At 41.0% G+C, this 14,190-nt stretch overlaps 2 protein-coding genes across 2 annotated transcripts; one reads left to right on the forward strand and one right to left on the reverse strand.

Annotated features, from left to right (window-relative positions):
• The first annotated feature begins 2,971 nt into the window (after positions 1-2,971).
• LOC128373303 (G-protein coupled receptor 4-like) lies at positions 2,972-10,517 on the forward strand. Its single transcript, XM_053333592.1, has 3 exons — positions 2,972-3,109; positions 4,521-4,705; positions 10,001-10,517. Exons 1-3 carry the CDS (start codon positions 2,972-2,974, stop codon positions 10,515-10,517), a joined length of 840 nt encoding a protein of 279 aa, XP_053189567.1.
• Positions 10,518-11,927: 1,410 nt separating this feature from the next.
• LOC128373385 (gonadotropin subunit beta-2) lies at positions 11,928-14,046 on the reverse strand. Its single transcript, XM_053333689.1, has 3 exons — positions 13,944-14,046; positions 13,026-13,144; positions 11,928-12,161 (listed from the first exon to the last, which is right to left on the reverse strand). Exons 1-3 carry the CDS (start codon positions 14,032-14,034, stop codon positions 11,928-11,930), a joined length of 444 nt encoding a protein of 147 aa, XP_053189664.1. The 5' UTR covers positions 14,035-14,046.
• Between the last annotated feature and the right edge of the window lie 144 nt (positions 14,047-14,190).

A 14,190-nucleotide genomic window follows, 5' to 3' on the forward strand; every position in this document is an offset into this window, starting at 1 on the left:
CTTATTATATCTCTAAGATCATTTTGTTGGTAGTTCCTCACTCCAGAGTCAAAACTAAAGGAAGTGCTGATTCTCATCCCGGTCGCTTCACACTCGGCGGCGAACCGATCCAGTGAGAGTTGGAGGGCACAGTCTGATGAAGCCAACAGGACTACATCATCTGCAAAAAGCAGTGACCCAATCCTGAGGTCACCAAACCGTACCCCCTCAACGCCCTGGCTGCGGCTAGAAATCCTGCCCATAAAGATTATGAACAGGATCGGTGACAAAGGGCAGTATAAAGGGCCCGTATCAGGGGGTCCGATACCCCGTACTCCCGGAGAACCCCCGACAGGACTCCCCGAGGGGCACGGTCGAATGCCTTCTCCAAGTCCACAAAACACATGTGGACCCTCTTCTCCAGTACCCCTGAATAGACCTTACCAGGGAGGCTGAGGAGTGTGGTCCCCCTGTAGTTGGAACACACCCTCCGGTCCCCTTTTTTAAAAAGAGGGACCACCACCCCAGTCTGCCAATCCAGAGGCACTGTACCCGATGTCCACGTGTACTGCAGAGTCGTGTCAGCCATGACAGCCCCACAACATCCAGGGCCTTGAGGAACTCGGGGCAAATCTCATCCACTCCCGGGGCCCTGCCACCGAGGAGCTTTTTGACCACCTCAGCGACTTCAGCCCCAGGGATAGACCACATCTAGGTCGGTGGGATTGAGGAGGTCTTCAAAATATTCCTTCCACCAATCCACAACATGCCGAGTCGAGGTCTTGCTATGCACAGTGGTCTGTGAGTTTCTGAGGGCCCGCTCTACTTTTACTGTAATAGCTGGATAAACAAAATTTAACAATCCTCAATATTTCACCAGTTACATGCCTACTAGTGACCTCTGATGTTGACAGTCAGCTCTGTGTTGGCAGAGAAGCTAACAGAGTAAAGGAAGGGAGAAATTCAAGTAAATAGAGGGAAAGAGATACAAGCTGGCCCGGATCTACCATCTGTGATGGGAGAAAAAAATACTCACAGAAATAGATTATTATTGTTGTTTTCATGTGAAGCAAATAAAGTCTCATGATTCACTGTGTAAATTCTTATTTTGATGGCTGGGAAAGTGACAATTGGTCAGCATGTCACAATGCACTGTGGTTAGATTGTATCATCTGGTGTGTGGAAAGTGATCACTTAGCTAGAAATTGACAGCGGTAGCTGCAACCAAAAGCCCAGTGGGAAAGTCAAAAAAGAGAAGTAAGAGAAAGAATACTTTTTTTTTTTTTTTTTTTTTAAGGCCGATTTGCAGTAAGGAGGCTTTCTGCACTCTCTTTGATGTCTCGAGTCTGAGTCTGTGAAGGAGCTGGACATTTACATGTGTGAGGCTGTGGCTGCCTCTACATTTATTCAAGCTCATGCTAGAGAGGTAGACAAGAGATCAGGCATGTTTTATAAAGCTGCTTTTTATTCTTCTTCTTTTCACATTCTAGGTAATTAGCAAATGTGATTGTGTAACTTCCTAAAATTAAGATTAAAACGGAAGATAAAGTGTTGCAAGCATGAAACTCTGACGACACGACTCATGTAAAGACACACACACACATTTTTCGTTCACTCACACATTTTTAACCTGCAAAGACAACTTACTTTTCTTCTGTCTCTCTACCAAGTGAGTAGGACAGTTGCTTGCTCTGTTTGTTTCTGTCAGTGGACAGTACATGAAACAGGTGTATCTGTGCGTTCTAGCCTATGCTTAATCCCCAGTCGACAAACCAGGCACTGATTGCCATTGCTCCTTGCAGAATGAGGGAGAGGAGTTATTTATGTTGTGATTTGTATGCCTCACACTTAGCCTCTAACTGGGAATCCAGATAGGAAGCAAGACAGACTTTTGGACGTCTCTGTTAACAAAACCAGCCATCTTTCAGCAGGGACAGCGGCCGGTCTTCACCAAGCTGACTGACAGAATACATTTACTGAACCAAAACAGTTTTCATGTTGGATCCACAGTTTGTATTTATTGATTAATTCATTTCATTTCCCTGCTGTCTGTAACAAGTGAGAGGAATCTGCCTGTAGTGAAACAGGCTAGATCACAGGCAGACTGGGAGCCTTGATCATTTAATGTAAGGTGTACTCTATCTTATTATATCTCTAAGATCCTCTTGTTGGTAGTTCCTCACTCCAGACTCAAAACTAAAGGTGACTGTGCCTTTAAAATTGAGGCTCCTCCATTATGGAACTGTCTCCTACTGGATTTAGGATCTGTGTAGTCAAATATCTACTTTACCTATTTAATTTATTGATCTTATAGTCTTTTTTTATATATTACTCTTTCTTTGTCTTTTATCTTGTACTGTGAAGAACTTTGTCATTTAAATTAACTCTGCTTACTTAATTACACTATGTTCATGTTTGCTTGTCTTTTTCCCCCCCCTTTCTGTTGAATGTTATGTGCACATAGATAAGCTTAATTAGTAAAACCAAAATGCATTTTCATAGAAAAACCACAGGAAGATATTGGTTAAGAAACCATGATGCGGAAATGCATGTGAAATACAGGTCATCTGTCCACATACACCAAACACACAGCGGATATATTCTGCACACTGGTTTGATGCAGAGGACAGTAAACAGACACCAGCATACAGAAGTCATTCAGGTTGTGGTCCTTCAGCTTTCAAAGGTACATTTACTACATTTATCACTTTATTGTTGATTAACAGACCAGTTCAGAGGTATTGGTACATGTAGAAACTTAATACAAGAAAACTGAAACAGTCATTAAGATCAATATGCAGTTTCACACATTTTTTTGTATGTAATGCTTAATGTTTTGGGGACGCTGTGTGTGTGTGTGTGTGTGTGTGTGTGTGTGTGTGTGTGTGTGTGTGTGTGTGTGTGTGTGTGTGTGTGTGTGTGTGTGTGTGTGTGTGTGTGTGTGTGTGTGTGTGTGTGTGTCTCTCTTTATAATCTAATAGGTCTCTGAAGAATGGAGGAACAGTACAGCAACAACACGTTCCAGAACAACAGCTATCATGAGCCACCGATTTATGTACAGATTGAGTTTTGGATCGTCATCGTCGGTCTTCCTTTGATCATACTGGCCATCTACTATCTGTATTCTCTGGTGTGTACATTATACTGAATATTATATAGTGACGGATCTTAATAGATTTTGGAGTTAAAGGACTTGGTTGGCAATTTTCTATATTGTTCTTATTTTCAGCAAAATCAAGCCTGATATATCTTCCTCTGTGCTGTAGACCTCAGTTGTTACCAAAAACCATTAAGAACATGTAAATGAACAGCCGCACTGGAAGATATGTTCTTTTGTTCCTGGTTACTGTAACTTATTTAGGATCAAGATAAAACAGATTTGGATACATGCACACATGCTTGGTGGTTTGGCTCTGCACATGACATTTGTTGACAAAGAAGAAATAAGAAAAATGTACAAAAAAATGCTGGTCATGTCCTTTAAAGGTAGGTGTAACGGGTATGGAGTGAACCCAATAGCAGCACAATAGAACCAGGAACTTGTATGAAACAGTCTTTATTCAGCAAAATAAGCACAGCAGGTCAGAGGATGGCAGCAGAGAACCAGGTCCAGGTGAGCATGGCAGGTAAGGGGGGAAACTCACTGCTAATGGAAGTCCCGCTGGAGAAGTGAAGCTGATCAGGTGGGTTTCTTGATGAGCAGAAACCGGCCAAGTGCCAACCAGCCACAGGCAGACGAGGAGCAGAAAACAGACAGGCAATACTCGAGGTCAGGGACAGAAGACTGGTGGGTTTACCGGGACTGAGACGAGAGGCGGTGGTCGGTGGCAAGTCGGGTCGATAACAGGTGAGCAATCCGGGAGTAAGTACTGGAGAGTCAGGCATGGAAGCAAAGACAATCTGGCAAAGAGTGAGTGGAGTGAGGCTGCTCATATACTGGCTTGATTGGAGATGGTGAGCAGGTGAGAGCAGCAGGTGAAGGCTGTTAGACTGATGAGGGGTGTGGCTGAGCAGCAGAGCAGGGGAGGAGCAGAGCAGACTGTGACAGTAGGTGTATTTAATAAATAATTAAAATAAATGTTGTAATTGTAAAGGTGCCCTTTAAGAAACCCTCTTTTGAACATCTTGGTCTGATCAATATGAGGAATTCTCAACAACAGAACTCAAAGTAGATCATAGATGGGATCATTTTTAACTTTTTTGAAGTTTTTTTTTTATAGGGATCAATCAGTAGACTTTAATGATCAGGGGTTTAATGATCAGGTTTTTATAGTATTTAGTATTATTATTATTTAGTAGTATCATTATGACTGATATGGTTAGTTACCATCTGTGTTACTTTTGGACTTAAAACAACCTTTTTGTTCATTTGTAATAACTCAGTTTTACAATTTAGACATTATTGTTGACATTATTAATCAAATAATTTCAAGATGTTGCCCAATCCTAAAATTCCATTTACACAATATTCACAGACATGACAAAGTTCAGAGCAGCATGTTTACCATTGAAGTGCTTTTTCTATTCATGGTCTCCTGCAGGTACGTCATGATCACGTTGCTCCAATCTACGTCATCAACCTTCTCATCTCTGACTTTATTCAGCTCTGTTGCATGGCCACATGGTTGGGAAAACACGAGAGGTTTCTGGACTTCACCACCTTCGTAATTTACTTCGTTGGTCTAATGGCCAGTATCGGCTTCATGGTCTGTATTTCCCTGGAAAGGTAACTATCTGTTTTCTTATTATGTGTGTATTGCTAGGGTTGTCACTTTTTCAAAAATGTTTGAACAAAATTGTAAAGACCTGCAATTAATTTATTACAGTTTTTTCCCATTGGTTTGGCTCATTTCTTGAAACAGAAATTACATTCTCAAAACACCATGGACAAACCTCCAAACTACTTTTACAATTGTTCACAACAGAATTGTATTTCTCATTGATTTCATCACTTTGCAAATGTCTTTGTACATCCTTGCAAATGATTAAGTACAGGTAGCCTACAGTTAGCACAGTTAGCCTACATTTAGCACAATTTCCAAGTGAATAGATCCTGTTGATCTAAACTGATTGATTGATTCTCAGTCTAATGGTTGTTCTCTCCAAAACATGTCAGCATCATTTCATTCTATAAGTCATCACATGCAAAATAGTCTGTTCAATTGTCAAAATAAGTCAATAACCTAATACCATGAATATCATATATGAATCTCTTGGAACATTTGATAAATTGATTAATTGACAGTCAGGTGAAAATAGAACTTGACTAAGGAAGGAGGAGTTTCACACATCTCAGATGACCAATCAAAGAATATGTTTAGTTACCTGACAGGTGCTGTCCATGATAGTGAATGCTGCCAAACATGTATATATAGAGCTTGACCAGGACTAGTACAATTTGTGAACATGGAGGCACCTGTCCAAGTAAATGAACAAGGGCAACTGCCTGCTCGAGGAAGAGGAAGAAGAAGAGGAGGAGGAGTAAGGGTGCATGGTGGTAGAATAGGGGGAAGAGGTTGAGGAGCAAGAAGACACCATGCTGTTCCAGATGAAATTCAGGCCACACTTATAGACCATATTATCAACCAGCGGCTCTGATTTGATCCCTGAAAATGAGAGAGGTCTCGTAGGACCTCACCTACCAAAGTATGTAATTGTGTGGGACAATGAGAATTTCCACCGTGGCCCGCTCATCAGAGCCTGGTTCACTACTCATCCAAGGATGGTCATGGTGTTCCTACCACCCTACTCTCCTTTCCTCAATCCTATTGAGGAGTTTTTCTCCGCTTGGAGGTGGAGAGTGTATGAGCATCAGACTCAAAATCAGAGGTCCTTGCTCCATGCAATGGATGCTGCGTGTGATGACATTACAGGAGATCAGTGCAGGGGATGGTTGCGACATGCACGCCGTTTCTTCCCTCGTTGCATCGCAAGGGAGAATATACACTGTGATGTGGACAAGAATCTGTGGCCAGACAGACAGCAGCATGTGGATGGCCAGGAGGGTGAGGATGATGACCAGGAGAGGGAGGGTGAGGACAGCGACCAGTGAAGAAATGTTAGTTTTGAATCTCCGGCTTTATTTACAGCACTGTAGGCTACATATAATTTTCCTTGTTTTTTGTGTGTATGTTTATATTACAGTATATTGTGCTGTATACATTTTCTTTTAGTAACTCTGATGTATCGAAGTTACTTTATGTGTATGAATAAAAATGGTTACAATTTCCTTGGCAGTATGAGTGCAATGTGTTTGGAGGGTACTCTTACCGTAAAGTCCTTTTTTTCTTTTCTTTTTTCAGTTTTATACACAATTGTGTTCTGTTAGCTAGACAAAACAACTAGTACAGTAACCATTGTGAATGAAGGACTGTGCTAAGACTGAGAGGTGGACATAAGGGATATTTCAATGGTCCTCTGCCATAGTGACAAAACATCTAACCATTTTGACTTGCAGTGCTCACACAATGCCAAAGGGACAATGCATTTTGGGGGCACTGACTGTTTATATGAGAAAGAAATTTAGTTTTGACACATGAGTGAACTGTTTTGGGAGAGATATGAGCTTTTGGAGATGAACCATGGTGTTGTGCTGAACCATCCAGGTTATTTTGGCACCAAGCACCAAGAGTGTTGAGAATGTCCAGTCTGTTTCGAGAAATGAGCCAAAGCAATTGAGAAGGATCTTTTGCCTTTTGGTGGCACTGACTATTTATATGGGAAAGGAATTTAGTATTGAAGCATGAGTGAACAGTTTTGGGAGAGATATGAGCTTTTGCAAGTGAACTATGGTGTTGTGCTGAACTGTAAGACTGTTCTGCCAAATGATCTTAGAGTTTTGAGAATGTAATTTCTGTTTCAAGAAATGAGCCAAACCAATAGAAAAAAACTGTAATATGAATGTGGCTGACATCAGACTGAGTGTGCTGAATAATATGCAGTCAAATGAGGTTGTACATTTGGCGCTGCTCTTCTGTGTTGCCACCACCTCCACTGGCTCAGTGGGTTGGTTAGCTAGCATGTTTTACAGAGTGGACTAATAGCCCTATCTTTGATCCTGACTTTGCCGTCCACGGTGTGGAATCCAAAATACTCCCACACGCAGCTCTTCAAACGGTTTAGTGTTGTAGTTACTTTTGTTCATTGATAGGTCAACAGGGAATGCAACAGGTGGACCTGGTGAAGTCTTAGAGCACCCTCTGCTGGATCATAAAGAAAACTACTTCAGATGGTCTGATACAGACTGCAGCCTACATTCTTGCAGCTCATTACAGCTTGAGTATGAACTTTTCACCTCTAGAGTCTAGAGTGTGGCAATAAAGGGGAGTCACATGATAGTGAAAACAACAGATAGGTAGGGTCTGTAAAAACAGTCATCTAGGAAGTGGATGAGTGAGTGTGTGGTTTGTGTGTGTGTGTGTGTGTGTGTGTGTGTGTGTGTGTGTGTGTCTGTGTGTGTGTGTGTGAGACAAGGTAAATGAACCAAGAAAGCAATGCAGGAGTGTGTTGGGGAGAGGAGAGCATGGCACATCGGGTCCAGGGCGCTGTTCCAGGATTACCAAATAAACCAGGTTTATTTCATTAGTCTGGCTCATTTTCCAGCAGATTTGGTTCCATGAAACAAATTCAGCATAGTTCAAGCTCAGTTACCACGGCAACTTATGCTGGCAAACTAACCTGGTCCGGACCAGGCTAGTTGTCAGGCCTGAAAGAAAAGAGATTTCTTTCTCATTAATCGCCATCATTTAAAAGAAAGTTCACATAAAGTCGACTTAATAATATAAATATATATACACATATATATCGTTAACTTAATACTCATATATATATATATATATATATATATATATATTCATACATAGCCCTAAAGTTGAGTACATAGTCATCTTAATTATATATATGTACATATATATATATATGTTTGTGTGTTTATAATATTGAACATTGAGGCCTGACAGAATAACAGCCTCATAAATATTGAACAACTGCAAAAATATTTGGACAGGTGATGTACTATTTAAATCCATGCCTTTAATGGGTCAGAAGCGCCGTTTTAAAGGTATTGGTTATTGATAGGTACATTTAAAATAATGTCATAAAAGTAAACAAAGCTGTGTTTAGTGGATGCATGTCTAGGCGTTTCTCTTTTTCTGTTACTTGATTAAGGTCCAGTAACAACCTCAACCCATGCACTGTTTCTCTGTTAGTCAAGGCCTGTCCCTTGATTGAGGAGGTTGTACATGACAGAGCTGCTATAGCACGCAGGGCTCTGGAACAAGAGCACACCTTTAGAGACAGATCAGACCTATTCAATCGATCAGCAATTTCCTGCCAGCCTTTTCTCCTGGATTTTATTTATTGTTTGTTGTGATCATATGTTTAAATCCTTCATATGTCTTCAGAAGTGTGTGCTAGAGACTGCTGCTGCTCTGTGGCTCTATTGTGGTAGATTTTGTCATTGTGAATCCGTTTGATCTGTGTTTGACGTCGTGGGCTGCTCATGAATGGCGTGCACACGCAATTAGTCTGAATACTCGAGCCTGTCTTGAATTAGTTTGATCGTGTGAACGTGGATCGGCCTTTATGGAACTGCTTTAGCCTGATCTCATTTGCTAGGCTCATTCAAGTCAGGTGTTTGACAATAAGCGCTGCTTTTCTGAGCTTGCTTTATGGAACGGACCCCAGAGGCCTGTACTACGAAGCTGGATTTTCTCTTATCGAGGTAACTTCAGGGTTAACCCTGGGTTTTCCGTACTACGAAGCTGGTTCACTTCTTACCGGGGTAAATCACCATGGTAACTTATGCTGAACGGCCAACCTGCTCCGGAGCAGGTTATGTTCTGGATAAGAGATCAGCGAGTACAAAAGCACCACCTCCTGACCAATCAGCTCTCTTAGAAAATGACCTGCCCATTCTTAAAAGATCCTGGCTGTCAACATTGGTGCGCGGATCGCGAGAGGAGCGCTTAGGAGAGAATGAGCTTTTAGGGATAGATGCAATTTTTTAATTGGCCAAAATATATATTTAAAAAATAATCATTGAGGCACGTGGGGGATATTATTCTGTAGGTTTGACATCCTGAGATCAAAGTGTCAGGGAGCATAATAACTGTATTTATTTATTGTAATTGTAAAAAATTGACGAAAAGATATATTTGTAAAATAAGCCTTGAGGCACATGAGGGATATTATTCTGTATGATATACAGTTGGTTTGAAATCATTCACTCAAATGGTTGAAGCGCATAATAGGTTTATATTTTGAATGTTGAATATTAAACTAACTTAATGTCGCTATGAAAGGAAGGGCACTGAGGAAGCGATCTGCCCCAAACGTCTGTGCCGTAATAAAGTGGCATTGTGTGATCAGAGTGCTGTCCGTTTATATTGTCCGATAAATTAATATTGTATGATCTCGTGAATTTACACATTAACAGAGTCGGCAATTTTCTGCCAGCATTCCTTCCTGGTTTTTGCTGCTGCATCATCAGTGTTGCTTTTGGCCTGGATGATGTTTGAATTCTTCATATTGTTGAAGAATAATTGTCTGCTCCTCCATGGTAAAGTAGTCTGCTCTGCAGGGTTTCTGCATGTTTGTGATTGGTCAGACGCTGCAAACACCTCCCCTTTATGTGAACGCGCAGAGATCCAGATTGGAAAACCCTGGGTTGATTTACCGAGTTGATATCCAGCTTCGTAGTACCGCTTATCCTGGACTGCGAAGATCTGGTTAAGTCAACCCAGGTAACGGAGAGAGATCCTGGATAGGTTAATCCAGCTTCGTAGTACAGGCCTCTGGTGTCTGCAGACACAACACAGCAGTAACAAGAGCAGCAAAGCAGAGGAACTGTCACAACCCCACATTCAAAATAATGTTCAAATTTCAAATAAGAAGTGACAGCCCTAGTACTTACATGTGTTTGATCATTAAATCTCAATATATTTCTGAAGCATCCTTGAGATCCTGATTATACTGGAACTGATGATATTAAGATGATCTATGTTTCTATCTTGTATTACAGGTATTTGCTCATCGCCTGGCCTCTGTGGTACCGCTTCAGAAGAACCGTGAAGGTCTCAGTGGAGGTCTGTGTTGTGGTCTGGGTCTTAGCTTTGGTCGTTATCTGTTCTGCCGTATTCAGTGGCAGTGGACCCATGCCCGTTGGAGTATTCCTTCTCCTCCCCTTCCCTGTGCTCATCTTCTCTGTGGTTGGGATCTTTAAAGGCCTGTCTGCTGCCATCTCTGTGTCCTCTGAGGAAAAACGACGAATTGTTGGAGCTACGATTCTGGTGTTGCTTAATTACACTCTGCTGTTCCTGCCTTTCCTAATTTGGACCATAGCACCAGACGTTATTATCATTGACCCTTATACATTCATCTTCTTCAATCCTCTTGGAGACTTGGTTCTGTATATTTTCATGAGAAAAGGGGCCATAGACAAGATTTTAGCCTCAGTGTGTTGTTGCAGGATGGAAACACAGCAGCAGCAGATCATTGCTGTAAATGATAATAACATGACGGCAGTCAGCTCTGTGTAAGCAGAGAGAAATTCAGGGAAATAGAAAGGAAAGGGGACAAGAGAGTCACTGATATACAATAAGACACCTGACGGTCAATTAAAAACAAATGTTTCTGTAGAAGCTCTGTCTCTTTAAAATGAAGCTCACATACTGGATCAGCAAATTATTTTTTTATGGATATATTTAGGCATGTTGGTTAAAGGGACACACTAACCCTAATTTCAACATTGTATATTTCAAATAAATGTGGCTTTATGGGTCGTGCTCACTTTTTACTCCCCAGCCTTTTTATATAGATTCAGGAAAATGAGGACTGAATCAAAGTTTCATTTCAATCGTTTGTTTCAGAGTCTGAATGAAGGTAAACACAGAAACTAGTTGTCTGTAGCAGCCATTACGGCTCATTTCTTAGGGATCTACATCCAGGACAGATTGCAGATCATTATTTTACATGTGTGAGGCTGTGGCTGCTTTTACATTTATTCAAGCTCATGCTAGAGATGTAGACGAGAGATGAGGCATGTTGTATAAAGATGCTTTTTATTCTTAATCATGATGTTTGTATTTCTGTTTTTATTTAGTTTTGTACTTATTCATATACTTTCTGTGTGTGTTTTACTCATGTGTATTGATTTTTATATTCATATGTGTAATATGTGCTTTATTAACTGAAACCTTTGTCTTTTCCTGTGACTTTCATTACTTTACTGTATTTTATGGGTGTGCAGCACTTTGTAACTCCGTTTTTGAAAAGTGAGATTGAAATGAAATTGTTATTGCTTTCAAGTTTCCAAATTGCAGTATTCAAATGGCAACATAACAACTGAGCAGTTTAACCCAGCATGTTACTGTAGGTCTAATGTGCATGTAAAAAATAAAAATGTAACTTCTGATGTACTATTCATACATCCATACCTGTCTAGCTTTTTTCTCTCCTCCTCAGATAAGATGTAGATAATCACAAAGCTACTGGGTGTCATCACTCAACATATATATTGTAGTCTGTTTGCATGCAGAGAACACAACATCACACTTGGTACATTTTTTTTAACATATGAACATCAATGTATTGTTAACATTACTCTGTGGATAGATATAATTGCATCATGTTTTATGACATACGATTAATTAATTTATTTTTAAAGATTAGTGCCAAAGATTAGAGCTCATTTTATAACCCTGATAACAAAATTGGTTTTGCACTCCAGTTTCATCCACCATGCTATCACAGACTGATAAGATCTTTCATGCAACAGCAACCTTCAGTCTTCCTGTTCATGAAAATGCACCAACAGTTATGTTACTACATATTGAAACATCACTCTTTACTCTGTGTGACAACCTTTATTTAGCACAACCTATAAAAAGAGCAGTTTTTTTGCATCTGTATTTAGTTTTTATTGTGTTATAAGATGCTACAACTTAAGCCTAGTAGTAGAAAGGTATGTCATTCATGCAGAAGTCGGGCTGCAGGCTCTCAAAGGTGCAGTCGGACGTGTCCATGGCACAGCGGCTGCAGTGACAGCTCAAAGCCACGGGGTAGGTGACCATGGGATCCACACCGCTAGGACAGTCGGGAAGCTCAAAGGTCTTGTAGTAAAAGTCCCGATACGTGCACACATGCTGGTACACTTTGCTGTACGGTATCTTGATGACGGGGTCCTGGAGGGAAGCACGAGGAAAGAGTCAAGACTGATGCCACACACTGCAAAAAACGGCATGTTAGGACTTTTAAGTGTAGCTGTTCCTGTCGTCTGTTTTTACTGTTCCTTCTTTCCACCCTTCCTTCCTTTCCTCTGTCCTTCCTTCCTCCCTCCTTCTCTCTTACTTTCCTTCCTTCTGTCTTTTCTTCCTCCCTCCCTCCCTCCTTCTTTCCTTCCCTCCCTCCTTCCTTCCTTTCCTTCTTTCTTCCCCCCTCCTTCTCTCTTTCTTTCCTCCCCCCATCTTCCTCCCTTCCTTCTTTTCTCTGTCCTTCTTTCCTTTCTTCCTCCCTTCCTCTTTTCCTTTCTCCCTCCCTCCGACCTTACTCCCTTCCTTCCTTCCTTTCTGCCTTCCTTTCCTTCCATCCTTCCTTCCTCCCTCCTTCTTTCCTTCCCTCTTTCCTTCCTTCCTTGACTCGAGGACAACAGGAGGGTTAAGATATGTTGCCTTACATAAAACCTTATTGGAAGATGATGGCACTAAGGGTGGTGGGAGGGGGGGCTATATAAATAAAGCTGCCTTGCCTTGCATATGCTGAATTTAAGCACATTTTCCTACATACTGAGACAATCATTCTTAAATCTTTTCCTTTTATCAGTACAGATCTACTTGTTTTTAGTATGAATACGCCAGTTTTAAGACATTTGCAGGGTTTTTAAGGCTAGATATATTTACTCGCCAAGTCAAATTTTCCTGTTCTGTTGGCAGATCATTTTGCTTATTTTAAGTAACATATTCCTCATTTCATTACTTTTTTTGTTGTGCAATCCTCTCAGCCTGCACAGCATCTCAGAATGATTGTGTCATGCATTGCAGACAGTGTACCTTGGTGATGCAGTGGCCGCTGCAGATGGTTGTTTCCACCGGGTGACACGTGGCACAGCCCTCTTTCTCCACAGACACTGTTTGGTTGATGAGCTGGCAGGGTGGCAGCTGGAAGGCCACTAGTGATGGAAGATACTGCAGGTTGATTTAAACATGTCACATACTATAACTCTATATGTCTGAACTGCTCATTCTGCAGTATTGACATTCGAGTGTTTTTTAATGTCTGCTTGCAGCTTTTTTTTAAAGCACTAATTAAAACAGACACAGAAAACAATGATATACAGTCATTAGGAACACATTGATTGGCAAAGACTTAGATAGATAGATAGATAGATAGATGGATGGATGGATGGATGGATGAATGGATGGATGGATGGATGGATGGATGATAGATAGATAGATAGATAGATAGATAGATAGATAGATAGATAGATAGATAGATAGATAGATAGATAGATAGATAGATGGATGGATGGATGGATGATAAAAACTTATTACTAAAATGTTGTACTGATAAAACATTGTATATACATGTAATAAATAATAATAATAAACTTGTTGTGCCAGTAAAAGTCCACAGCAGTATCAAAAAAACAACCTGTCCTTGTGTGAGCAAAGGAGAATGTGTAACCTTAGCTAGTTTTGTCTCCACAGTTGATGCCTTTAAGCACAACTAACTTCTCAAACAGTGTTGCATTCAGACGACGTCTATGGGGCCTGTTAATCAGTCCAGCAAAGGAAAATATACGCCTGCCCATAGCGTGTGCAATGTGCATGCCCATTGCAAGTGTAAAACAGCGCCACAAAATCCCAGTGGCTGAGAGCGGTATCACAGGGGCTTGACCATGCGAGGGTTCCACAGACAGACAGAGATTTCGTAGATAGATAGATAGATAGATAGATAAATGGTCTTACCTGCAGGAGTCAGGGGCCAAATGGGAGATGAAACTGCCAGAAACAAACTGAGCATGAGGGGAAACATCACTCTGGTAACCTTGACAACCATCGTCCTGGAAGAGATTAAGCTGGTTCGTTAAACAGTCAATTAGCAGGATCACTTGCTCGTTAACACGGTTGGTCTCAGATGAAGGTAGTAACTGGAGGATTTAGTGAAATGTGGATTCAGATTCATTTTTTCGGGTCTATATTCTCTACTTGTGTC

This window comes from Scomber japonicus, chromosome 14 (genome assembly GCF_027409825.1).
Source record: "Scomber japonicus isolate fScoJap1 chromosome 14, fScoJap1.pri, whole genome shotgun sequence".
Lineage (NCBI taxonomy): Eukaryota > Metazoa > Chordata > Actinopteri > Scombriformes > Scombridae > Scomber > Scomber japonicus.